At 37.8% G+C, this 27,978-nt stretch overlaps 3 protein-coding genes across 4 annotated transcripts in view; 1 reads left to right on the forward strand and 2 right to left on the reverse strand.

Moving 5' to 3' along the window:
* Nucleotides 1-3: 3 nt before the first annotated feature.
* LOC124641889 (negative elongation factor A) lies at nt 4-15,583 on the reverse strand. 2 transcript variants are annotated; one of them, XM_047180142.1, is made up of 12 exons: nt 15,284-15,583; nt 12,886-13,140; nt 11,718-11,895; nt 10,360-10,512; nt 9,839-9,955; nt 9,366-9,481; nt 8,714-8,878; nt 7,906-7,995; nt 7,128-7,277; nt 6,449-6,548; nt 4,579-4,657; nt 4-2,410 (listed from the first exon to the last, which is right to left on the reverse strand). In XM_047180142.1, exons 1-12 carry the CDS (start codon nt 15,491-15,493, stop codon nt 2,392-2,394), a joined length of 1,632 nt encoding a protein of 543 aa, XP_047036098.1. In that variant the 5' UTR covers nt 15,494-15,583; the 3' UTR covers nt 4-2,391. The 2 variants fall into 2 exon arrangements, with proteins under 2 accessions (XP_047036098.1, XP_047036097.1); XM_047180141.1 differs by having other exon boundaries at nt 4-3,648; nt 4,073-4,657; nt 15,284-15,574.
* A 446-nt stretch (nt 15,584-16,029) lies between these two features.
* LOC124641830 lies at nt 16,030-18,245 on the forward strand. The gene is made up of 4 exons (XM_047180063.1): nt 16,030-16,249; nt 16,574-17,283; nt 17,539-17,878; nt 18,099-18,245. The coding sequence occupies exons 1-4, from the start codon at nt 16,121-16,123 to the stop codon at nt 18,165-18,167; spliced, it is 1,248 nt and encodes a 415-aa protein (XP_047036019.1). The 5' UTR covers nt 16,030-16,120; the 3' UTR covers nt 18,168-18,245.
* The window catches only part of LOC124641831 (protein O-GlcNAcase), a 28,919-nt gene continuing 19,178 nt past the window's right edge, over nt 18,238-27,978 (reverse strand). The window contains exons 14-22 of the mRNA XM_047180064.1: nt 27,755-27,938; nt 27,107-27,281; nt 26,817-26,870; nt 26,397-26,587; nt 25,870-25,958; nt 25,200-25,327; nt 24,587-24,735; nt 21,626-21,791; nt 18,238-20,985 (exon numbers count right to left, since the gene is read on the reverse strand). Of these exons, the coding sequence (XP_047036020.1) occupies nt 20,858-20,985; nt 21,626-21,791; nt 24,587-24,735; nt 25,200-25,327; nt 25,870-25,958; nt 26,397-26,587; nt 26,817-26,870; nt 27,107-27,281; nt 27,755-27,938 (1,264 nt within the window). The 3' untranslated portion in view covers nt 18,238-20,857. The remainder of the gene's footprint in view (nt 20,986-21,625; nt 21,792-24,586; nt 24,736-25,199; nt 25,328-25,869; nt 25,959-26,396; nt 26,588-26,816; nt 26,871-27,106; nt 27,282-27,754; nt 27,939-27,978) is intronic.

Genomic DNA, 27,978 nt, shown 5'->3' on the forward strand with positions numbered 1-27,978 from the left:
AAATAATTTTTTAACTTTTTCATTTTATATTTTTGTACTATCTACTATATACAATGTGGATATTAAATATCTATAGAAAAAAAACATCGTACAACAAAACTTAGATTTAACGCGAATACTAAAATAACACGGTTCCCGCTGAACGCATACACACATTTACTTAATTATTATTATATATAAAAAAAACTTAAATCGCTTACTCTTCTTCAGTACCAAACATTTTGGAAGCTATTTTATATTTATGCTCGAAAACATATGTCTCACTAATCTACATATAAAGGAGTGCCTCAAGACTAAATGATGAACTCTTAAAAAATGTTGTTATTGCACCAAATAATCAGTCAGCATGGTTAAATAGGTACATTGTTTTGTCGAAATCCACCATTTAGAGGTAAATGAAAATTTCCAAATCGGTCCATCGAGAAATCGAGTGACAAAGACAAAAATAAACATCTGAATTGAAAACCTCCTCCTTTTTTGAGAAGCCGCTTAATAAATGTAATTTTGTCTAGATAATTTTAAAAGCTTCGACTTCAAAATATCGAAATAGCTCCCAAAACAATATGAAACAAAAGCTGTGAAACTGAATCGAAGTTCAATTTCGACGCGATAATATTTGCAAATTATACTTTTAAACGACAATGGTCAGGCTACCCAAACGTCATGACTTATCGACACTGCCCATTTGGGATTAATTAATGTATAAAAAGTGGTAGTTAAATGTATAAAAATTGTTGTCGCAGTCAATCTGAATCTATCTATAAGGCTTATAATACAAAGGCACGATGCCCGCATCAAAACAACTTCGACCCAGTCCCACTATTTAACAATGATTTTGGTACATACAAAATCGATACAAACATCGCATCTATTACTAAAAGTACTTTCTGACATTGTTTAGAAAATCATTTACATTTAATTATTTATTTACTATTATTGTTGTTTTCACAGAGGAATACATAGGCTGTAGGAAAATAAATTTAACATGATAAAATTCGTTACTCGTTCCGAGGCATACGCGGTTATTTCGACCCCTATTCGAGGTACAAGACATAATTTTCATTGAACTACTTATTGGCAAAACAACGCTAAAGTTGCTAAAATACCATGAAAATAATATACATACAATAAATCATGCAAAATGCCTTATTTTTTATTAAAGTCGCAGATACGTGATTTTTTCGCTGTTTTGCCGCCAGTAGGCTATTAAATTTGACACCCTATCGAGACTGCGGGATTGTTCGCGCGAGTTACCGCGGCCCTGGTACATGAAGGGCTCCAGAAGGAACATGGTGGGTTTTAGTCAGTTAAATTCTGACAATCCCTCACGCTGCACCATCCACAAGAGGGGTCATTTTTAGATTTCCCATCAACACAAAAAAGGCTATTCAAGATAATTTATTTTTTTTGTCGTCAAGTACAATTTCTGACATAAAAACACAGCGTGAATTGACGCGTCATTGAACGTACATTACAATAAACACGATATGAACATTAACTATCTCACTCCGCACAATTGGTCATTTATTAAACTTTTAACATCTAAAGCATGTTACACATTGAAATACAGACTCATGCCATCTCGCATCCTTGTAATAGTTCGCACCAAATAAATTTGCGTTTCTGAAGTTAGGAATTTGACGTTGCACGTTGAATTTGTTTGCACAGATCTTGTAGAGAAGCTTTGTTTGTCCGAAGTTAGCCACTATAGTCAAACAAATTAAGAATCCAAAACTTTCTTACATACATAGCTACAAGTGACGCTAATATAAGCGTGTTAAAAATATGAACAAAACACTACCATGCGTAAGGCGTCAAATGTCTAACTTCAGAATAGCGAAGTTAACTGGCACGAACTGCATATTCTTGCATTATTTTGATAGAGCAGACATTTTAATCAAGACATCTAAAAGTACGTTGTTAAAAACGAAAAAGTTGGTATTCCTTCAATCAAATCGAATTTATTCGAAATAATCAAATTTATTTGTAAAATCCAAATGGTTACGCACGCAATATATTTGAACAGCTGTAAATATCTACTTGCCTCATTTCCAACTCATATGAGGCATAATCTTTGCCGCTCTATCGAAACAATGCAAGTTATTAATGATATAACTAACCTTAGTTACATAGAAAGGCTCTGTAGGCATATATTTATTTATCATATTATTCAATTCTACGGAAAACAAAAATCTAATCTAAATATACATAAAAGTTTACAATACAAACTAATTCACAAATAGTTTTACTCAAGATTTATTTACCGAAACTCATTTTGGCACTAGAAATTATACTGAAAAGTAATAATGTCCAATTTCTATGTCAAATCCCAGTGAGATCACAACTTAAAGTTATCTTCAAAACCTTTCGAACACGTAAACTCATCAACACTTACGCCGAATTCCAATAAACTATATATCGATACATTTGCTTACAAGAAACTTGCAAATCAATTGATAGGTAAGTTATTGAAATCCGCATGTTTTGCGAAGTGTGTCGAAAAAATATATTTAGAGAAGGAACTCAAAGTTTTCTAAATATTCGACTTTGTTGACTTGTATTTAGTCGATTATTTAATTGTTTTTTTTTTCTAATCGCCATCTCTATAAGTAAATTGAAAACGAAATAAGCCAAGAAGTTAATTAAAGCTTGACATAAGCCAATTAAAATAAAGTGACGTTGAAAATGATATCAGGCCTACAACTTGGAAAAGGTCGCAAGTGACACTTTACAAAAAAAAAAACATGGAAAATTCTCGCATCTGGCTAAATTATCCTGGCTCTGTCTTATAACTTCATGATGACAGCAACTTTGAACTTTATCTGCTTTACATAACGATACAAGTACTATGACTCGACTGTACTAGGTACGCGGAGGAATGATGGTCAGGCGCCTTCTGCTAGGTCGAATACATACGGTGGGCGTGACCAAAATTATCAGTTACGAGTATACTAACGAAGTGTTCGGGTCTCTTCAGACAATCAACAAAAACGGCCGGGCTCCAAAGAAGGCGTATAAGGCCGGAGACAGTAACGTTCCTCGTCCCCCCGCACACCCGCATTTTGGCGCGCTACTTAGGAGATTTTCCGTTATGACATCTCCGCTTTTCATTTTGTTCTCCATGTCTATGTATTACAAAACCACCATATTATTTCCATGTAAAACCTTATTTCATCGACGATAAAGTTCAAAATGCATCTCATTTGAAATTGCACAATTATAAGAATTCACATAAACATAATAAATGTGTATATTTTTTATTCGTGTTTTCGTATTATTTAATGTAACAATATATTACTAATTATCATGATATATTACAAAAAAATATTTCTTTACGAACACTTCTTATAGGGCATCATTTAAAGGGAATTTGAAAATCTTGTTGGTATTTTAAATGACGATCGAATAAGAAACTCGTTAGAACACAGAAATGGGACGAACAGTGAACCAATAAGTGGTAATATAATTTGAAATCACAGCCTGAGTTTATAGTTTACTTTGTGAACACAGTTTTTTTTCAAAAATAACAATTTTGCTGTCCTCTTTGACAAATCGCAGTATTTTGATGTAAACCCTAGCTTGTATCTCGATTTTTATACCTTGTAACATAAAAAAGTCATTTTCCAATATGGCGGTGTTACGACGTTCAAAGGTGATCTTCACACTGCCCCGCATCACGCTGCATCTTGCGTGTCGACGCACCTGCGCGCGTTCCTGCGGGAGTGCAGATCTGCATCATCGTGCGGGTTTTTCACGCACTCACGCGCGTAGGTGCGTTTTGTAAATTCACGCACAGCGAGTTCCATTTTCAAATATACACGTCACGCCCATTCAAAATCACGCGCGGCATTGCGGGATTCAGTGTGCCATACCTTGCGTCTCGCCCCGCACCTACGCGCGGGGGTGCGTGTTTCTCCGCATGTATGTGCGTGATCCGCATGAACGCGCGTGGATGCATTTTCAGTGTGTTGGACTATGCGTGTTTTCCATACAAACGGAGATATTTCCATACAACGGAAAAAAACGCATCCACGCACTACGCTGCATCATGCGGGGCAGTGTGATAATCGCCTAACTTCGATTTTGCATGTCCAATAAGATAACTCAAATCTGATTGCCCGACATTTTTTAATACACACGATTATCATTACAATCTTTACCTTCAACTAGGTTTAAAGAAAACCAGGCAAAATTCTCTGTAAATATCTTCTAGGCAGCAAATTGAAAATCCAGCCATTTTACAAAAAAAAAACCTAATTGACACATCATCCAGTACTATTTAAAAAAAAGAACGAAAAAAATAAAATCAGACTTACTTCGAAATAAAACCTCCAACTTTTCTTTAGTACATATTCCATTTTTGAATCACTGAACGTCACATACACTGTCACTTAACTAACACTCTGATTGGCTATTGACACTATAGGCTGTTGGTTATTGGTTGAGATGACTGTGGAGCCCGGAGGTATTTTCTGAGGCACCATGCCATCTATATGCCTATATTTCTTGAGCCTCGTCCACTGGCCGTTGTTATAGTTCATTTGGAAGTGCATTTCAGACAACATGGTGAGGTATGTGTCGTCCGACTGTAGAACATTCTCGATGTTTTCTGATAGTTTTATCGTTACTATGTTGCCTAGGTTTGGACACGGGTTATCTGCGAAAGAAATTTTAAATTTCAAAATTTTTTGGAATGTTCACGCGCCAAGATAGTCAGGATTAGGGCATGCAATTCCGGTAAAATAAAAATTACCGGTTAAAATTCGGTAATAAAAATATTTTTACCGGTAAAACGGTAATTTTTGTAATTTTTAAAATGTGATATTATAACAATAAGATTGGGTAGTCTAAAAGCAAAAAAATAAATAAAAATACAGGGTATAAGGTGGTAAACATTTTTTGTGACGTGGGCCGTAACAAAAAAACATGTTAGTACCATCCATACGCGATGTCGCCGACAATATGCAAGAGAAACGGCTGCGATGGTATGGACATGTAGAAAGGAGACAACCTGAATACATCGCCAATGCTATCTACTCAATCTCGATATACCCGGTCAAAGGCGCAGAGGCAGGCCGAAACTGTGGTGGTTGAGTGTCGTAATGAATGACATGAAAATCTGCGTACTCGAAGAGGAAGATGTCCTGGAAAGAACATCTGAATGAAATGGAAGAAGTAGATACGGAAAGCGGACCCCGTCACAAGACGGGATAAACGCTACGAATAACTGTGAAAATTTTTTTTTTTTCATTAAAGTAAATCGTAGGCATTTTATGGACCAGGGTCGCGGTAACTCTTTCGAACAATGTGTAAAGCTGCGTCTACGCTAGGAGAGCCGAGCACGAGCCGAACACAATTCGTCTATAAGTGTGGACCAACTTACAAGCCTCTAACGAGCGCGCTGCGAGCACTTCGTGCTCGGCTGCGTTCCGCCTGTTGTCGGTTTTTGTCGAACACAAATGGATTTGCTAACAGTGGTCGTTGTAGGTTCGTTGTGCGTCCACACTAGACGCCGCGAACGATGAAACCGAGAACGGCTCCGCTTGTACTTCGCTCGTGCTCGGTTCGTCTAGACCCGCCTTTACAACACGCGAAGCCAACACGGGTCTGTTATCTATGCAGACGGAGGAACGATGAGCCACCCGAACTCACCGTCCACAGACCGACGCCTACGGTGGCCGGGTGTCGTCTCTCGACACTCAGCGCCCGTGGTGTCTGGTCCACTACAGCGGTTGGGATGAGAGGTGCGATCTCGCAGTCTCTCCGCCGTCTCCTTCTCGAGCATGACTGCTTCGCAGAAGGAGGCTTCCCATTCACTCAGGACCATGGCCTGAACCACGACCGGACGCGAGAGGTCGCCGCTGCCTATTGCCTCGACGACGACACGGCGGTACCCTTCCCAGGCAGTGCACACCTAGACTGGGTGCTCCACCGTGTCCTCAGAGCTGTCCGCATGGTGGTGAAGTAAAAGCCCTTACTCAGCAAGATCATAGAGTAGGTAAAATAAGCATAAGCTACATTTTTACCTAATATGAGCTGACAGCTATGAGGAAAATCGGAATAACCGAATGAATAAAATTTGTTTAGATATTATAAAATAAGATGAGAATGAAGATTTGTATCTAACCTAGAGATAGTTAAGGGGACACAAGTTTACTTTCCTAAAAAACAGCAACTTAAACACACTTACAATATGTAATGTATGCAATATTACATTATTTTCAGGCTATATAACAAAGATTTGACGTTAAATGAACAATTGCTATATTTTATCACAAAACGTAAAAACCGGTAAATTACCGGTAACATATTATTTTTACCGGTAATTTAAAAATCGCGAAAATGGGCGGTTTTACCGGTAAAACCGAAACCGGTAAACCGGTATTGCATGCCCTAGTCAGGATAAAAAAAGCTAGACAGATTAAATGTATGTAATAATAATATTTACCTCTGGAGCCAGCCATGAAACCAAGTATAAGCGCTTTCTCCGGCCTCGTGACGCGATTCGCATTGCGGAACATATCTTGTGCCTCCAACATTTGTTCGCGCTGCAACAAATAGATTTTATTTATTAATAAAAAACCTTTTTTTAATACTTGAGGAATCGAATTTATTATTGTCGTTTTTATCGTTTTAATTATAATAATATTGGTGTCCACGGCCGATTTCGGCCAGGGCGGCTGTTCTCACTTAAGGAGATCAGCCAGCTGCGCAGGACATATTATAGTGCACGAGCATTTGCGCAGACACAGGTGCACTCCCTATTCCTTCACTCTCATAACCCGATGGGACGGCAATCCGACACGACCGGAGAGAGATCAGGCGCAGGACCGACATTTACGTGCTCTCCGATGCGCGGGTGAATCAATCACCAACTTCCAGACTACGGGCTGCTTTGCTTAAGAAAACCCACAAAGCGATTTCAGCCCGACCCGGGACTCAAACCCGAGACCTCGAGCTTAGCAGCCGCGCTTGCGACCACTAGACCAACGAGGCAGTCACGTCTTCATTATTCCGTCTGTAAATATCGAATAAATATTGAAACAGAAAAAGTGATTCGCGGCGGTTGCACGTTCTGTTGCGGCTGTTGCACTATATGCGACACACGTGAGGATGTATAAACTGACCGTAAGCGAGAGTCCTCTACGCGGCAACAGCGGCTGCTGCGCGGGTTGCACGTTCTGTTGCGGCTGTTGCACTGCTTGTTGCTGCGGCTGTTGCACGGGCGCCGCCGCTTGCACTACCTGTGGCTGTTGCACTGTTTGTGCTATCTGTACCTGTGGAACATAATATTTTTAATCATCATGGATTGTTACATTTCATGTTTTTGTGAGATGACTCAATTTCATAACCTTCTATTTACTCACATATTTTGAACTTACTGAGAAGTCCAGTAAATATTTTTATACCGTCGTTAAGAGTAGTTAAATATTGTCATAGAGGGATGAGTATTAATAAGTAATGTAATAGTTTAAATAAATCACTAGAAAATCTTATATTATTCCACTAACTTTATGCATCCTACTAATATTATAAACGCGAAAGTTTGTATGTATGGATGTATGGATGTTTGTTACTCTTTCACGCAAAAACTACTGAATGGATTTTAATGAAACTTTACAATAATATAGCTTATACATCAGAATAACACATAGGCTACAATTTGTAAACATATTGTTCGAAATACTAAACCTGCGCAGACGAAGTCGCGGGCACCAGCTAGTTTTATATAATGCAGCAAAAACACAGAAAGTGCGGGCGAGCGCTTTTGGTGGCTGTCTTTTGTAAAGTTGACCTTCAAAAAGTGCTGATTTTCAGCCAACTTTGAATAAATGACTTTATCCTGATGATCTTTAACAACACTTCCATCGAGTTAAAACTCAAAAATATATAATTACTACTCACGGGTTGCGCGATCTGGTGTTGCAGAGGCGGTTGCGTGTGTACGGCCGGCACCACCGTCCGCGCTGCTTGCTGTACCACCGACTGTGTCATCTGGAACAACCAACAACGTTATGATGTTATATCGTCAAAGACGCGAGAATCGATCCATCACCAAGCACCAAGCGTTGCTTAACCTAATAAGCAACCCTTGGTGCGGTCAGTCCGTGGATGGATGTCATGACGAGTTCTTCCCCGTGCTTCGGAAGGCACGATTATATAACAGGTGGATCCCGGCTATCATTTGAACATCTTTGGAAGTTGTTACGGATAGTAAGAAGCCAAGAGGTATTGGGTTGCCTGGATAACTGGGTGGAAAAGGTCAGATAAGCCGTCGTTCTTTGTTCAACTCTGGTCCTCAGCTGCGTACGGTTAGAGTGGTAGCCGACCCCAACATAGTTGAGAAGAGGCTAGTCAGATGAATGTTTATGTAACTGTGACTGGTAGCAAAATAATATTGTGTTCAGCAGGTTCTGTGTGTCAGCAGTAGCGGCTACCAGTAGCTACTGTGCAGTAATACTCACGGGCTTGATGTTCTGCAGCAGCACAGCCTTGCCGCCGGGCTGCAGGATCACGGTGGACGTGTTGAGCAGGTTCTGTGTGGACAGCAGTAGCGGCTACCAGTAGCTACTGTGCAGTAATACTCACGGGCTTGATGTTCTGCAGCAGCACAGCCTTGCCGCCGGGCTGCAGGATCACGGTGGACGTGTTGAGCAGGTTCTGTGTGGACAGCAGTAGCGGCTACCAGTAGCTACTGTGCAGTAATACTCACGGGCTTGATGTTCTGCAGCAGCACAGCCTTGCCGCCGGGCTGCAGGATCACGGTGGACGTGTTGAGCAGGTTCTGTGTGGACAGCAGTAGAGGTTTGCCTCCTGCTGGGCCTGCTATCAGTAGCTTGGGTTGTTGGCCTATTACTATTGGTTTTGCACCGGTACCCTGTGGGAATGAAGAACATAGATTTAGGTAAACGTAATATCATGTATCTTTTACATGTTTTAATCCATAAAATATTCCATGGATAATTGAAACCATGTGTATCCAGATGCATGCCAGAATTCAATTAAGTTGTTTTATACTACTAATAATATTTCATTTCTGTCAACCTTATATTAGTGTAGATGTTCTCATTTACACTACTTTCATAAAGAGAAAAGATTTGATTGTTTGTTAGATATAGTAAAGCTCCGTTGCATGACCGATATGTTAAATTTATTTTACTGTTCGGACTTGGGAAGCTACATGACCCCAATTAACCCCGGTTTAGGCAGTAGTACCTACAGGACACGGGTGAAACCGCGGGAAAACGGCTATCATCATCATCATCACCAACATCTCAGCCATAGGACGTCCACTGCTGAACATAGGTCTCCCCTTAGATCTCCACAGATGCTTGTTGCAGGCTATGGTATATATAAATACATACATGTACGAGCAGCGGGCTGGGCGCGGGCGGCGCGGAGTCGGCGGGGTCCTGCGCGTCGGCCGCGGCGGCGCCGGGCGACGCCGGTGCTGCCGCTGGCGCTGGCGTGCTCGGCTCCGCTGTGAAATATAATTGTTGTTAGTTGTTATATTTATTTACCCACCCTAAAATGTAAAATATTTGATGATGGTGGTGAACAAAAGTAAAAGGAGAAGGTATTTTGATACTGAAAATAAAATAAAATTAAAATGCATTTAAATTTTTACATAACAACAACAAAATTGCAGATACTCTGTAATATTTTTCTCTAATGTGAACATGCCTAATTTTCATTAGTGCAAGTGTCGCCATGAATAAAATACTATACATTATCCGAGACTCTGGCCCATGAATCATATCATATATGTATGTGCTACACATCAATTGTCCTACTTATAGATAAGGATTAGCTTATTAAATAATAGGAATGTACATACGGTTGGTATTCTCCTCAGGTTTAGGCATGGTGTAGTTGTTGAGTCCTTTAGCGTAGTCAGGCGGCGGCGGCGAGGGCGGGGCGGCCGCCGCTGCCTTCTTAGCACCTTCCTCCATTTCTGTACATTAGGAAATATATTAAGTTTCGAGAATCATCAGATTAGGATGTTGTTTGACTGCTAAACTAATTTTTCTAATCTGAGTTTATTACTTTTACTAACTGATCGGAGAAAATTTTGATTGTAATACAACATGTTTATGAAAGAATGAGATATGACAGAAGGATGCAGTGGATTAAACAGAGGACAGTTGGTAAGTAAATAAATTGATTTTCTTATTTAAACTTTACAGCAAGAGTTAATGTCATATTCATAAAATGACATAGATTTGTACCAATTTTTCACCAAATTCAGTAAAAAAACTAAGAACTATGCCAGGCCTATGGACTTTTTTGTCTGAAATATTTTTTTCTTATTATTGTTCTAGGATTGTAATTCCAGGCAGATAATATATTTGTACATACCAAGTTTCCTCCGCTTCTTGATCTGCGCGTGCGTGGCGGGCTGCTCGGCGATGTCCAGCAGCTTGATGCCGGCGCGGGGCGGCGGCCGGGCCGCGCCGCGCCACGTGCCGCCGCGCCCGCCGCCGAAACGAGACGGCAGGCCTTTTAGGGGTGCTGTGGGAGAAATAAATATTATTATTACATATTCTGATGACTGTCTCATCTTTTGCGGCCACCGGCTTCAACCGATGCGAGCAGTGAATGTTAGGCATGTGATGAATAAGGTAAAAACCATCTGATGTTGCTTATAGAAACATCTAGTTTATTTACAAACTAAACCGATTACAAAAATATTTAACTAAACCGATATTACGGATCATGTGTGGATTTGATAAGAATTATTCGGCATACAGTATAGATCAGTGGTTCTTAACCGGTGGTCCGCGGACCACTGGTGGTCCCCGGAGGCATTCCAAGTGGTCCGCGAAGCTCCGCTTCGCGACGTTGCTATACGTTACCTAACTTTATTTTTATCGACTTATCTATGCGAGCGGGGGTTTTCGCATGGACGTATATCGGGTGTGTCGTACCTAGTCCCCCCCATTCATGAAAATGTATGTTTGGGGTAGCCCAAACATACATTTTTACGTAATTTTGGTTTTGAGTCTTAAAAAATAATTAAACTTTCGCGCTCGCGTCGCTCGCGTAGTCAGAATCTATATGCCCTTATTTTTTCATTTGTCAACAAACAAAAAGTTAAGTACGTTTGGGAAAAATTTTACGTAACATTTGGTTTAAGTACGATAAAAATTTCGCGGTCGCTTCGCTCGCGCATTTGGTAACTACATAGGCATGTGTTTATCTTTCTTTACATTTGCTTACCTACAACTGCCGACATGCGTTTAGCTTTGAGTAGTACTGAACCAAAAATTGAGAAATTTGTAAAGAGAATGCAGTCACAAAAATCTCATTAAATTAAAATCTGTATAACTTTTAGTTTTTTGCTAAATAATAAAGAAGTGAGTGCTAATTATAAAGTACCTATGCTTGTATTCTTTATCAAAGAACTCTCAATTTAGGTAATGATGGGGTGGTCCCCGGCAAGACAAATTTTAGTTAAAATGGTCCCCCTCATGTCAAAAAGGTTAAGAACCACTGGTATAGATATTACATTTCTGGTATATTGTAGAATAATGGTAAACTATATTTAGTATTTTATAGTTAACGCGCATATGAGCGATACGTCGAGCACAGACATCGACCCATAATATTCTTGCTATGTCTACATATGCACCATACGTATTTAATTTGCTATTTGTTCAGTTCAAACGGCAGTAATTATAGAACTTTTACATAGTCTGCATAATTTAAAAACTCACTGGTATCAGTCATCTTCCTAGGCATGCCTCTACTGCGAACAGGCACGGTCGGTGCTTGAGCCTTCTTCTGATTGGCTTGTACTTCAGTTGCTTTGGCTAGGAGTTCACTACGGAGTGCCACTGACTTGGGCTTGCGTTTCAGTGTGAAATGTTTTACGGGATTCGGTTGTTGGCCCACCTGGAATAAGGTTAATTATTGAGCTGTTGTGACGAATATTTTAATGCTTTATTATATTTGGGAAATAAAGCATCACTTTGAGGGTAAATAAAAAAAAAAAGAGTATATGAAAACCATAGAACAAGAGTTTAGGTGTTGCCCACTTTGAATTCTGATTTGGTAATAATCCAACTTCATTACCTTCAATACTCTAAAGAACAATGTCAGGTTTCGGCCCACCCAATCAACTTTTAAAACTGAATTCTCACGGACACAAAGTTCTTTACTACAACAATTTACATATAAAATACTAACTTCTTATAAAATATTTAATTGTTATCTAGAACTTTTCCAAAAAAAAAATATCATGTTAATAAGTAATTATTTTGTTTATCGAGTTCAGGTTTTTCGTTTGAATAATTTGGAATAATTTGGTTTTGAGAAGTTCAATGCAAAAGTGGAAAACATAGAAAAGCTTCTGACATTAAACTACACAAAAAACTGTAAGAATTTTCACTGTACATGAAATATTTTTATTGAGCCTAAGTTACTATGGACGTCTGACATTGTTCTTTATATTTAATGAGTTGTTTTCTGTTAATCACTCTTTAAAAGTTGCCTTATATATATACTTCCCTGCCGATTTCGGCTATGGTGACTGCTTTCAGTTATCATTGAGAGAAGAGCTAGGATGATCAGCTCTTCTATGCGCCCTTTGATGGCTGCAGTACCCTATTTTATGTGTAAACGTGCGCGAGCATTGGCTGCACGTTAGGATACCGTCCACGTAGTTATAATGAATGGCTGCTGGTGTTTTAGCCTTAAGAGCATCACGCTTCGCATCCAGTGCGGATTTCCTTTCCTTTGCTCTTCGAAATCTTTGATTGAAAGTTGCCTTATAATATTTAACAAAAGACATCCTTCTTTTAGTGTGTAATAGTTTAGTATTCATGCAACAAGTCGCTATGAATGATGCTTACTTCTTTTAATAAAGGTTTATATACTACTTACCACAGAAACCAAAGCATTCTTATTTAAATACAGGCACTCTAACGGCAACAGTCCAAGATCCGAGTGTTTAGCTAAAGCCCTCCTCAGCTCGCTGATCATATCACTGAATATAGGCCTGGTCTCATCGAACTCCGCTATCTCGGTGTTGAGAGTGCCCGCTGAGGGAAACGTCTTAAGGGTCTCTGCGAGCATGGCCACCCAGAGGTCTGAGTCCACGGCTGCGACTTCGATGATCTCTTCCAGTTCATTTCTCCACTGGAACATAGTAAGTTAATCATTTAATACTTTTTGCACAGAATGTATAATGGCCGACTTAGCCTTGGGCGTTGTCTACTACTCTGCTTTTGGGTGGAGGAGAAAAAGCATAGTAAAAAATAATTATCATGTTATTTTTTAGGGTTTTGATCAAAGATTATTTTCCTATGGATATGGGCCTAGGGCACAGATTAGTGGAATATAGTACGTAAGCTGATTCCAATGGAACAACTTGAGGGACATGGGACTTCATTGAAGTATTTGATTGCCTCATCAGGTGTGATAAGGTCATAAATAAAACTATTGTTATAAATCTCTAACATAGACTTTCTATGTTGCCTTATAAACACTACAGCTCCAATACAGACTACAATTAATCTTACATAGAGTAATTAACTTGTAATTACAGTACAACTGGTCTACAATTTGCAGTGTCAATCATTCTAGACAGTTCACGGTCAATAGAACATTAGGTAAGCAATTGTAATACACAATACTACTTCTTTAGAGCGAATGTAATTTTTATAAATTAATTGAACATTTTTTAAAACATCATAGCTTACAAATACTTTCATATTCAATGAACTTTTCTCATATTCCAAAATTTTAATTTACAATGTGATGACCTTGCTAGTAGAATAAATAAAAAAGCATATCAATACATACATATTTTTACTATAGATGCATGACTCTGATATGAGTTGGATGCAATTTTTCAATATACCTACAATTGATCAATTGAATCATAATACAACACTCCAAATAGGTGACACACATGAACAGCCTAACAAATGTAAGAAGTTCTTATTCTAATGTATTGTATCACAAACTAGCCGTTTTCCCATGCCTTCATCTGTGCCCGGTGGGACTTAATGCCCATACCAGGATAAAATATAGCCTATATTATTTCTGAGGAGTGTACCTCGTGTACCTCTCCAACAGTCAAAGAAACATTCAAATCAATTCGTTAGTTTCGGAACTTTAGGTTATCATATTAATATAGTTATCAAATGAAAGAAACAATGGATGAATTGTGTGAAAGTCAAATATGCTTAGAAATAATGTTACTTGTGAGATGACTGCAGAAGAGTGTGGAAGAGTGTGGAAGGAGAAAACATGCTGTGCTGAAGCCAAATGAAATTGGGATACAAGCAACAGGATGATAACGATGCTGACCAAAAGAGAACTTGGGAGGCAATTTAAAAGATACAAGTAGTATTAATGGTGTGTACCAGTGAATGGCTTATGTTGTAGGTATATGCTGCATTTTAAATTGTGTGTTTTGACATGCTTTGCAAAGACCAGTTAAATATCCTTATACTTAAGTTAATAATTCAAGAATATCAGAAGCACAGTTCAAGAATACCATTGAATATTTCAAAACATGTTTGTTCTAACATGACAAATAATGGAGGGAAATGTTGATTAAATTTTTTATATTCATTCTCTATATATCATTGATACAAGTATAATATTATAAGGCCTAATATTCGAATGGAAAGTGTTCATCTATAAAAACTAAATATCAAATTAAAAATTCTAAAACATATGGTATCAAGTTCCACCATACTTCTTTCAAAACCAATTTCAAAATTGAAATAATAATGTTGTTTATGCCATGTAGGCTGTTCAACCTGTATGCTTTTGCCTAATCCAATAGTTAACAGCAAGGTCCTTGAATACATTTCACAATACAAGACTAAAATTACATAAAGGTTATATCTATTTCGAGGGCTTCATGTAAACATAGACACAACCATAATTGTGGGCTCTAATACACTCTTATCGTAGAACAAAACTAATAAAACTGATTTGTTTCGTAATTTAGAAACGTAAATAGTCACAACACCATATCCAAGTCATAAGTCATGATTTACACCAAACTATGCCACCAGGCATGAGAAAATTTACCGCCCATGCTAAATGCTAGCTAACCTGTAATTGGTTTGCTGTAAAATTCCAATTAAAATAATTTCAACAAAAATGTTAGTATGTAAATTCAATAGATGACAACAAATAAAACTACTACATACATGCGTATTATTGCATCTCATTCGTACTCATCGTTATTAACATGACATGAAAGGGACAAAAAACACAATACAGTTACGCAAAACCATAGAACATCAAAGAGAAAAGTTACCTCCTCAACATTTCTGCGCGGGATATGAAAGAAACTTAGCAATAATTTCAATTTCACTTGCGTTTGCAAATCTGGAAAACAATCCTTGATATTTTTCAACACTTCAGCATTTAATTGCGTACAAATTGAGCCGCTTGTCCACGAATCATTCGAAGTACCGAGTTTATTGTGGAGCCACAAAGATGTGTCACTATCCCGAACGTTCGCCATCTTGCAACTGAACTAGTGACGTTTTCGCCATGTGTCTTTTGAACGAACTCGTAAACGAAGATCGATAAAAATATGTTTTTTATACAAAAATCATTTTATAGGATATAAAACATGTTAAACTAAGAAAGACTAAACTGATTTGCTTGATTTTGTTTGAAAAAGATATTAATTTTGACAGTTTTATCACAAAATCTTGTTTTTTCCAAAAAACTTGATATATCGATATAATCTTGATCGCGAGTTGTACAGCTCAACACTTGGAATGTAAAATGGCATTCTCGCAAATATAAGCGACATCTTTTTAAATACTTTTTCTGTAATTGATTTGTAATAAGTAATAGATGATGGCTGCGTGCGCATTTTTTTATTTGAATGAAGCTACGGAGCGTTCTAGAATTTTACGAGAATTTAGCGAGACGAAAACCAAATGTACTCTGTGGCGAGAACTACTACCTACGGTAGATATTCTCGTACTTAACTAAAAAAAAGAAATACCATGCTGCCATAGACAACCCAGTAACCATAGAGGAGTTCAGGAGTCATATTTTTCCGCGTCATACTTAAATTTTATTTACATTTATTGATCAAACATTACAATTTTAGGAATTGTTCTCACAGCTAATTACAATGTCTGAAACATCAAATACGCCCGTGGCGTTGAATATTTATGAAGAAGACATTAACCAAGATACTACGTGGGACTTCTCATCTCAAAGTCTGCAAAGTGTGCCTGAAATAAACAATCATCATTTAAGTGTAAGTTGTAGTGATGAATTTCATATCAATGTTTACTGATTATGATAATGATTTAATTAATTAAAAAATATATACATTTAATATAGACATTTAAATAAAACTACTTTTACGGATTTTATCGCGTTATATTAATATTATTATTTAATCCTGACGTTTCGGATCCTTTACAGCATCCATGGTCACGGGCAGACTCAAACGTCAACACGTCGGATTCGGGAAACGTCGGGATTAAATAATATTAATATAACGCGATAAAATCCGTAAAAGTAGTTTTATTTAAAAATCAAATCAATCATTAACAACTGGGTCATGTTTGTATTGCAGGTACTCTATCTACAAAACAATGAAATCACTACTTTACCAGAAGATTTCTTTGTTACTTTACCAAATATCATGTACTTAGATTTGAGAGACAACCTAATAACAGATATACCAAAATCTATCAAACATCATCCTTGTCTCACGCACCTTTTATTACAAAATAACAAACTAACTTCGCTTCCGAACGAATTAGGAACTGTCATTAATTTGAAAGTTTTGCAATTAGGCGGGAACCCACTAATGTACCCGCCAAGGGAAGTTATAAATGCGGGAGTTTTAAAAATAAAGGAGTTTTTAAATAGTAAATTCATTGAAGAAATGTTTGTCGATGCGTCCCAATCAGATATATCCGAGGACACGGTAAGCACAAGTGGGAATTATCGCGAATCGTATAGTCAAGAAGGCTTGAGTTACAATTCAGTAATTGACGAGGCCAAACTGAAAAAAGCTATGTTGGTAAAGTTTAATGAGAAAGAATCAGAAGATTCTGAAGAAGATTTGTATACGAGAGTTAAAGGAAAGTGTCCAAAGTTGGCAAAGAGCCGCTGTACCATCCCGCCATATTATCAGAGTTCGAAATATGTTAGACCGTCGAAGTCAGACGAGAAAGAGACTTTTGAGGCGAAAGTAAAACAGAGTTACTTGAAAGAGTTAGCCGTAAAGAAGCACAAAGAATTATTAGCAACGAGGGACAAGATACTGCAAGGGAGAAAGTTTGTTTTTTTATTCAGATAGCTTTTTTCAGTACTTACCTCCTATTGCACCTTTATTATTGCATGGCTAGAAATCTTTTTTTTTTTCGTGGAAAAATAATATCAAATGATTTTTTTTGTTTAATATTGTGCTGTTAAGAATTTTATTTACCTAATTTACCTTACCTACATCCCATTTTGTTGATTTGTAGTAAAAAGTTCTTCATCATTTATCTTCATACAGTAGGTATATCTGACTGTAATACTATCTTCCAGAAACATGGAAATGCTCAAAAACTGGCGGACAGAGTACAGAATTAATAAAGGCAAAGCCAAAAGTTCATACAAACTGGATCGCAAAGACTATCCTTATGACACTCACCCAGACTACATGACGCTTCTAACTAGAGATGACATCGAGAAAGATTTACCTGACAAATATAGAAAGAAGTTGGTTCGGAGGAGCAAGCCGACTGTGCCTAGGAAGAGTAATAACGATGTCCATTTGGCTTTGAAGATAAAACAACTGTTTGAAAATTTAGAAGCCATCGATTTGAATAGAAAGGACATGACACCCAGAACTGAACAGAAAATGCTCATGAATGAGATACAAAAGGTATGTTTCGGTATTTAAATTCACACTTCCACTTACCTGTTTGGAAAATATGTAGGGAGTAGATATTTTCCAAATTATCGATTGTTGAAACATACGAAAAGCTACAAATGAATTTCTCAAAAATATTCTAGAGTCGGAAACTTTTTTATTATATCTTTCTTCTTTATCATATTAATATTGACATGAAGAGATAACTATAGAGTATTATATTTCTTTCCAGATTTCTGAAATAAAGCAGAAGCTGATGGAACTTTCTACCACAAACACTAAATCGGTGGAGACCGATTAAACAACGCTAAATTATTTAGGTTTAGTATAGGGCCCATATTTACACAAGGTTTAAGAAAATAAAATACACATTTCGTTTTTTACAATTTTTATTACCGATTTATCGTCAAGATGGCCGGCACCATAGACAAACGCATAATATATAAACAACACAATATAGGACTAATGCTATAATTAAAATAATAATGGTTACACAATATGTCGTAATAAAAGTACTTGCCATATATTAAAAACATACTTTTCCACCTCAGCCCAGATACTATAGTTTTTATAAGTAAAACTGGGCAATGTTGACAAAGCAGGGACTACTAAAATAATATTACAAAAGGAACATTACACTTGAATTATTCAGAATATTTATTAATATATATCTAGACATATAAAATTGTTAATTTATCTTAACTAATGACTACATCATTTAGGTTGTAAAACTACTTTTTTCTGCAATTTTGACAAATTGATGAAGGTCTCTAAATTTTTAATTTACCAAAATATTTTTTAATATTGAAAACACAGAAAGTAATTGACGATACAAAGGGTTTAATTATATAAAAATCATACTTATATCTAAAGATATATAAAGCAAACTACATAAATGCAAAATTGTGCAAAAAACATATATAGACAGCATAATATTTCACTAGAAGTATATTCATATGAATTAAATTTAATTGTAATCATAAAATAACGTGAAATTAAAGATTTATCTGTAATTTCATGAATGTTTTTAGCGTTACTGCGTACGAAAATGCAATACAATTTTATTATTAAATTATGTTTCAAGTGTTTTACCAATTTTGTGTTAGCAAATGGCAATGATGTCTTATAAGCGTAAAGTATGCTTCATCTGGCAAATGTCAGATTATTCTAAGAAAACAGATTGTTTTAGTAATTTCCAAAATCAATACGTGTATTATAGAGATTACATCACTACGGAAGATAACATAATGTGTGACTAGCGTACAAAAATGATGTAGTAACTAGGTGTATAGGACAAACACAATCTTCGAAAACATGATTGCCTGTTGGAAAATTATTTTATCAGCTGCCATAATCTTTTCAATTTTACCAGTGTTGTTTTAACAGAAATTTAAACCTGACCATACAATCTTGAAGCCTAATGCAATAGTTATATAATAGTTAGCCATCAAATATTTAAAGAAATATGATTTCAATTCAATCTTGTTTCACAAACATCAAACCCTTATATAGCTTGTCTATATGCAGAAATCAAGGTGCACTTTGCTTAACATTCGTGCGTATTCAGCAGTTTCAGAGATTGCTACAATCATACTATCTAACTTTAAACAAATACCAATACTTTACCATTCACATAATCTCAGTCTTTCCCAAAACTTGACTAGGGATGTAATGTCAACAAACAAATTACAAAAAACGTTTTGTCTTTTTGTAAAATGTGGCATCTCTGCCCGCGTGTTTTTCTAACCTACTTCAACTAAGAAGGTTCTGTATTACAATTTCAAACTTTATTCTTCCAATTTTACCAAAAGAGTATTTTTTAGAGAAAATCCACATTTTCATTTTTTTTTTAGATTTGGAAGTCTCCAAAAAGCAATTGCTTCTCAAATGCAATCAAACAACTTAGTATATTGTGTGTAGATTTTACTACCTACATAACCATTATAATGGAAGGCAGAATTATTTGGCTAGCGTAATTGGCAATAATCTACTTACCTAATTCTGTAGCCACATCGAAAGCTTTCAAATAATTTCACATGCATTATTTTGCTGAATGAATTACCGAAATATCGGTGGATAGGCAGTTATCCGAGTGGTATGAAAGCTTAGTGATACAAATTAGCACTTGACTTGCGCAAACGCATATACAGCGGCCATTTTGTTTTGTTATAAAAAATATCATAAGATGGTTCGTTAAATATATTTTTTTCTTTTTAATTTTATGTTGAAAAATTACTGAACTTACTATAAGATAAAACATAAACAAAATAATTGAATAGTCACTTTCTTTATTGAAACAAATAGCGAATCGCGGTGATACTTATAAAGCAACAAGCTAAATATACAATTAATATACAACTATTTATATTTTAATACATGTTTATACTACTTATACAAAAGGGCTTAGAATTGTATAACATTACTTTTCAAAATAGTTTGATATGAACTTCAGATCATTGCAATATGAGAAAAATAAAGTGTTAGTGTTGCTATTGTAAAAAAATAATATGAAGTTGGCAGTTTTCCTTTCGTCTTCAATGGGAACTTAAAATATACAATTGTATGCGGTGCATGTACTTAATGATACCTTCTTCGAAAAATGGAAATAAGGGTATTGCAGAAGGACATCAGGCGTTAGTTTTTTTTTTTTGTATATGTAACTGTAATGAATGCTACATATTTTTCCAAAGTAACGACTGCTACATTTCTTGTAGCGTGCCAAATAACAATACATGTGATGAATTGAGTTTTCGAACTGATCATAGAGGGTAGGTAAAAACATGAATCGGGTCAGTAAAAAGAGGCTCAAATCACCTACAAGATAAACGTCTAATTTCTTAAAACAAATGTTTGTTTTAAAAATTTAACGTAGAATTTCATAAGAAATCTGACGTATATGTTGTTGGTAAACTGGGACCTAATACATGAAGAATATAGTGCTAGATCATTTCACTTGCGGTTCCGATGCCGTTGAGCCGGCAGCGGGGGCTGCTAGAAGGAGCGGGCGAGATATACCCGGCCACACGAGCCACGCGTCACTTCTGTAAAGCCTAGCTTGCTGTAGAACTGGTGTAAGTAGTGGTCGGTCGCGTTGATGCATGCGTGGACGCCGCTCGCTCCTGTAAGAAGGTAGATGTTTTATATTTTATTTATTCCTTTATTTAAGGCAGCCAGGGCACGTAGAAAATATGGTTACCTACACATATAACTATATCATATACATACAACAATTGTTATGAACTCTTGCTCGGGGTACAGGGACAAAAAAAATATAAAAGGTCGACTAAGAGCGTAAAAAGACGCAAATGATGTAAAAGAATGTTAAAACAACACAAATAAGGATTTACAAACTATATGTAGTTCTGTTACAGCCTTTTTATCGTCCCACTGCTGGGCACAGGCCTCCTCTCACACAGAGAAGGATTGAGCATTAAAATCAAGTAAAAACAATGGGATTTTGAGGGTCGTGGCGCACGTGGTATCACTACAGAGAGGATCGCGGACTCCTAGATTTTGCACCAATCTAGCTGAACACTCGGCTTGGGGCCGATGGTGCGCTGTTTTGAACAGTTCGTGTGTCTCTTTTGCGCGCTGGGCGGTGACGGCTCGCTTGGGGGGATACCTACCTATGCTATGTCTATACAAATTTGGACTCGCTACAAAATAACTTAGGGTGCATCTACACGGTGCAAGCAGCTTGCGCATATTGAGGCACATGCGGATCCAGCAATTCGTGCTGAACTGGTGGAAGGTACGGACCGTGTGCCCTGAGCGCGGCCAGCAGACACGTGAGCAGGCGCGGCGGCGCGAGCGGGTCGCGGCACGCGGGCAGCACGCAGCACGTCAGCAGCGCGGGGTGCGCGCGCGTCACCGACTCCGGCGCCCGCTCCGACACGCTGAACTGGTGGAAGTGGCGGACGCACTCCTAGGAAAGATATCATACAATATTATCAAAGGACAATGGGCGAAATGTTTGAATGTTGGTCTACTCCCCCTCTAGTAATGAGTCACACATCATTTGAAAGGTCTTTTCAAGAGTTACATTTTTAACCGACTTCCCAAAAAGGAGAAGGTTCTCAATTCGGCCGGTATGTTTTTTTTTTTCTATGTATGTACATCGATTACTCCGAGGTTTATAGACCAATTTACGTGATTCTTTTTTGTTCGACGCGGAATTGCTGCCAGTTGGTCCCATAGACATCAGGTCAGGATCTGATGATGGAAACCCTGAGAAATCGAGGGCAACCTTCGAAAGTTGTAGGCATACATAGAGTAAAAACTTGACACTCAGGTGTATGCCTGAAAACACTATTCAACAGTGAAGGTTTGGAGTTGATCTGATGCTGGAGACCAGAGAGGGTCAAGGGAACTCGACAACAGAATATGTAAAGTACCTCGTGTTTGGGCTCATATTATTTGTATTGACGAGACCTTTGCAACAGTGAAGGTTTGGATTTGACCTGATGATGGAGACCAGAGAAAGTCGAGGGAACTCGACAACTGAATATGTGAAATATTATTACTTATATTCTTTGTATTGATGAGAACTTTCCACTAATATAGATAGTGACAACTATTCGTGTCACTAAAAAGCTGTAAATAAAAAACTTTTTTACAAAAAAATTAAACCGACTTCCAAAAACAAAAACAAAATCAACTTAGTAACATCCATTAGACACCGACTTCTAGGCCGATGCACCTCAAATTAGGTTTTTTTTTTTGCTTTTTAGTGTTTTTGGAAGTCGGTTTAATTTTTTTGTAAAAAAGTTTTGTACTAACATACTATACTTATCAATTCTTAGTACTTTAGATGTTAGAACATGTTTAAGGTTTTTTTATGGATAGTCAGTTTCAAGTTCTTAGATTCCTTCTCTAGTAATGAATTATATATCACTGGAAAGGCCTTTTTAAACATAACATTTCGTACTAAAATACCTCCAACAAATTGTCAGTACCTTAGAAGCTACAGCAGTTTTAGACATATGTATATTATTTCACTAAACACGTTCTAACGCCCTAAATACTAACAAATGACAATCGCCGCCATACAAGAAAATACTCTACATAACACAAACTTTCTATTGATATATCACTTCATGTTAGAGGTCCTCTATAGAGGAGAGGTAGACCAAAACGCTCATTGGCCTTTCAGTGAGGCAGGCTCAAGCTTTAGAACCTATTATAGCTAAAAACCAGGTGGAAAACATTGAAGGATGATCATGAACAAGTAGAAGCCATCCATAGACATAATATTAGTAAACAGGACTGCGCACATAAACCCAAAAAACGAGCCGAGTGAAACAGTTAGTACGGAGGCTGTCTGTCCCTTTCTAATAGGGTGACTATGAGATTAAGCTATGTGAGACAAATCCGAATTTGGTAAGATTTATTTAACGCAGATTGGTATTGAAGTTTTAACCTACACAGTTTGTGACCTTAAGATATAAAGGCTTTTAATAATAAGCGGGAATTAGCAGTATAAAAGCAGGAAGATTCGAAGTGAAGACTGTTTTTTTTTTGTATTTCTACTTCATATATAGACTGCTGAGCCATTTATGTCGCCTTTCTTCATTTTTTGGGAAGCTATAACAATAGTACAACAGTTTTAAAATCCATCACCCATATTTTCACTCATTACAAGAATTCATGGGCACCCTAGTTGTTTGGTTTACGAAAATGTTATTATTAGCTAACCTGTGGAACGATATATTGCAACCACCATAGGATTCACTTTTACAAGTATAAACGCAACACTTTTTCACCATTTAAATAGTTTAAATTGATTTAATAGATTACGCGCCAAGAATGTTCAGGGTTACCGCTAGAAAAAAAAATAAAAAAAAAATATGTTGTTTATGTTTTAAGAATTATAATTTATATAAATAATTTATTCGTATAATAAATTAATGCGACTTTTATTAATTTGTTGACTTACAATTGTTAAAACAAGATAAGCCCGAGGACCGGGCGCGATGGCCGCGGGCGGGCGCGAACGCATGTGGAGCTGTTTCGCATATTGCGTGCAGTCCACGGGCTAAGGGTCAATTCCCACTGAAAGAGCAGCGGCCGGCAGCGGCCGTAAGAGCACGGAAAATGTAAGAGCGCGGCGCGGTGCGGCGCCACGCGGCGCCGCGCGGCCCGCCGCGCTCGCGCTCAATCCCTTGCAATTACGGCCGCTGCCGGCCGCTGCCGGCCGCTGCTCTTTCAGTGGGAATTGACCCTAAGTGTAAAGCGGGCATAACTCCGACAGTGTGATATGTACCCCGTATACTTATAATCCTAGTACCTATTATATACATCCAACCATTGATTCAGTTCAATAAAGGACAGTATTTACTCAGCAGTGACTCGTTTAACTCGTCTCCAAAAGCTACCTCAAGAGGTGCGGCCCGCGAAAGTCGCACGCGGTTCGCGCGACAGTTGTCAACGTGTACGAATGCATTAAAATGATGTCGAGACATACGACACTCGCGACTTTCGCTTATGTTTATGATAACTCAATTTGTCGAAAATCGTTTGAAACTGTCGTAAAAAACTGGTAGACGGACTACTCAAAAACAACACAACTGAGACTGTTGAGTTCTATAAATCACTATAACTTTGTACTGCGATTGTTATTTTTCTCAAAAAATAAATTCAGAACTGGAAAATTTATGATTAACAATATTATCCTTAAAATTCTTCACGGCGTAAATAAATCTTTATTTCCTATACTCTTACCTTAGCAGCCTGACTCAGGTCCTGCCTCTCGGTGAGCTGTTCCGGGTACTTGGTGCACATCTCCGGGATCCACGCGATCTCCTGGCGCTTGTAGAACTCCTTGCTGTTCAGGACTGCACACGCGTACCCTACTATCTCGGGTTTCATGCCTGAAGTAAATTGTTCACGGTTAAAAATCGGCAGCAGAAATCTAAAGAATCTATTTTTGTAGGGAGTTTAAGGGTAAGGGCCCTGATTTAAGGCTTCCATATGCAATTTCAGTCAATTCGCTGCTGTGGCGAAATATATTAAAATATTTCTTTGAATCGACTCAATTTAACGAGAAACAGAACGTAAATTACACTAAATTCATAAGTTTTTTTTTTTAGTTCATAAGTTCATAAGTTTTTACTTTCATCTGTCAAGACGAGTGAAAAGATTCATTTAGCTACAGTTAAGACTCGATTGTAGTGCCACTAGATCTTGTACTGTTAACAGTTATCAGTTTTCAAGGGATAGTATTTTTTGTACTGGCTGGCAGCAACTGTCAACTGCCCCAAAAAAAACGGTCTGACCTTACATACTTCTATTATGAGTACATAAAAATTTCTACCATGTATAAGGGACGTCTTACCATTAACTCTAGGTTCAGTTCTCTTGTCATCATCATCACCGCTGACCACGTCTTGTGGTACACACTCTTCATCATCTTCTATCACCATGCACAGCTCCGGGACTAGAGTCAGGAATGGTGCCACTAGCCTACGGTTAAACATTTGTTGATATGGCTATGTGAGCCATTATAAGTCAATATAAATTAGTGTAGACACTAAGAAGTAGAGTCGTTACGGGTAGTCAGAAGCCAGTAAGTCTGACACCAGTCTAACCAAGGGGTTTTGGGTTGCCTGGGTAACTGGGTTGAGGAAGTCAGATAGGGCAGTCGCTCCTTGTAAAGCACTGGTATTCAGCTGAATCCGGTTAGACCGGAAGCCGACCCCAACATAGTTGGGAAAAGGCTCGGAGGATGATAATAAGTCAATTTAAATCAGTGTAGACATTAAGAAGTAGAGAAAATAGATCCTCCAATATGCAAAATTAAAATTAAAATCTAAGGTCCCTAAAATTTTAAGTACAATAAAACCAATTCGATATTTTTATTGCTGAAGTTTACCTCCCGAGTAAAGTCAATAATAAAAAGAGTGGCTCGATAAGTCTTCTGCCTGCCTAACCTGATATGTTGTTATTTGATGATATTCTCAAAAATCCTGGAACAAAAAAAAACTGGAACTAGAAATACCACAAACCTGTCAGCCGGCAATGTCTGTAGATCGCTAGGGAACAGATCACTGCAGTCGGAGCCGTCTCGACATGTCTTGTGACATATCGCGCATACCTGATAAATACATAAATGTTTTCACTATTATTTCTTTTCAGAAGAAGATTCTTACTCAGGGTGCAGGTGACAAACGGTTTATATTTTTCATCTAATGTACATTTTGGAATGCAATAAACGATATGATATGATCTGTATCATATACAGAAGTGGGGCAAGCCAATACAAATTCAAGCCAATACAAATTTTCCAAAGTTAAAAAAGAAAGTTCTAGAAGTACAGTGAAGCCCTTTTGAAGGTCGAAAAGACGATATCAGATCCTTATTGAATATTGTTTCTATAAGTCTTGTGGCAAAGGACCAATTTACAACAATGAATGCATAAGAAATAAAAAAATATATATCACGCAAACTAAAGATGTTTTTTTACAACAACAGAGTCACACTATTTCCCCCCCAAAAGACCCCAATAACACAAAAATAGTCTTCAAATCCTCACCGCTTCTTCGTCACTAGGAGTATAAGGCCTGATAGTGAGCGGTAATATCGTGGGCGGGGGCAAAGTCCTAAGCGCGTCACTGGTGCACTCCACCGGCAGTAGGCGACGCAGGTCCGCCGTGAGGCCGCCTCGGAACACCCAGGGCTCCTGGCAACCGCTCTCGAAGGCTTCCCGCCAGCCTTTTGAGAACCCTATGGAGGAAAGGGGATATTATTAGTTGTGCCATTCTGGAAACTGATAATTTTGTCATTCCTGAAAAGGTGTTGATATTCTTTCACACATTGTATATTTCTCCAATGTTGTTCACAAATGTTTACCACACATGTTTACAACACCCAGAGGTGAATCAATTTTAATTGACCCGTGCGTTATTTACAAATTAAAGGGGGATTTTATCTAATGAATAAATGACGGACTTACACGTGTAACTTCCTTGTGTATTTGCTGCAATATTTTGGGGGTATTTACCGAGTTCTGAAACAAAAATAACGTATAAAGAAGGTGACTTTTATTCCTGGAAAAATTAAATTTTTGCTTGTATACTTTTTCCGGGGGAATAAAATACCTTCAAAGACACATGAACGAACCCGAATTTTGCTCAGAAGTGATCTAAGTTTCTGGGACATATTTTCTATAATTTTTTGAGTTATATGTACAGTGGGTACTCTTAAAATGACGGGTGTCATTAGCACAGTACATGTAACACTCACCTAGCCACCTGAGGAAGGCGTCGAGCAGCGCCAGCACGGCACACAGCTCCCACAGGTAGGGCTGCAGCTCGGCTCTGAGCTCGCGGTTGGCGGCGGCGGCGAGGCGTCGGGCGACGCGTCTGGTGCGGGACATCCACCACGCGAAGCGGCTGCGGCGGCGGCGCCACTCGCTTGTCTGATGAGCGAATACGAACTTAGCGTTTGGAAACATGGGATACACGTTTGAGATATTCCCTGGTCGTTGCACAAGCAACTGAAATGCATTTGCCACTGTCCCTATTTTAGCCGTGTAATGTATAAAACAGCTTTATATTATATAATCATGATTATATCTCAAATAAAACGATATAGTAAAAGTTTCAGGTATTCTTCCCAAATAGTAAAGGGACCTTTACAAAGCCTTTGACAATTCACCCTAAGAATTTACAAGTATTTTTCTTTGAATTACGGCGGCATTCCACAAGGTACACATAATGGTATATTAAGATCAGCATTCTGTGGTATTTGTTACATAAACGCATTTTCTGGTGATAGAACGCGACTAACTTGTAATGAGACCTGCAAATGCCTGCGAAATTCTACTTTTCTGTCCAAAAAATCGACTACCATTCTAAATATAAACTACAATGTATCTAAAAGACCACATACCTCAGGCTTATTCCCTCTGGGCAGTAGACTAGCAGCGTGAGTAGTCAGCCAGTTGAAGTCATGCAGCAGCCTCAGACCGCGGGATCCGTGCTCGAACGGCAAGTAGAATAGATCGCACAGTAACAGTAGATCATCTGCTACTAAAGCGTTGGAGTCTATTGATGGGTCCTCGTTGTCTACGGGGCTGGGGAGAAAATAATACAATTTAATTGGCATAGTAGAGA

This window comes from Helicoverpa zea, chromosome 23, assembly GCF_022581195.2.
Source record: "Helicoverpa zea isolate HzStark_Cry1AcR chromosome 23, ilHelZeax1.1, whole genome shotgun sequence".
Classification (NCBI taxonomy): Eukaryota; Metazoa; Arthropoda; class Insecta; order Lepidoptera; family Noctuidae; genus Helicoverpa; species Helicoverpa zea.

Bases quoted from the DNA above. Each gene is read 5' to 3' on its own strand.
- LOC124641889 (XM_047180141.1), bottom strand. From the start codon at position 15,493: ATGGCGAACGTTCGGGATAGTGACACATCTTTGTGGCTCCACAATAAA. The intron at 11,896-12,885 runs GTAAGTAGTATA...ACCTTATTCCAG, and splicing joins AGAATGCTTTGGTTTCTGTG to GTGGGCCAACAACCGAATCC. The intron at 4,658-6,448 runs GTAAATATTATT...TTTCTTTCGCAG, and splicing joins TTTCATGGCTGGCTCCAGAG to ATAACCCGTGTCCAAACCTA.
- LOC124641830 (XM_047180063.1), top strand. From the start codon at position 16,121: ATGTCTGAAACATCAAATACGCCCGTGGCGTTGAATATTTATGAAGAA. The intron at 17,284-17,538 runs GTTTGTTTTTTT...ACTATCTTCCAG, and splicing joins AAGATACTGCAAGGGAGAAA to AAACATGGAAATGCTCAAAA. The intron at 17,879-18,098 runs GTATGTTTCGGT...ATTTCTTTCCAG, and splicing joins TCATGAATGAGATACAAAAG to ATTTCTGAAATAAAGCAGAA.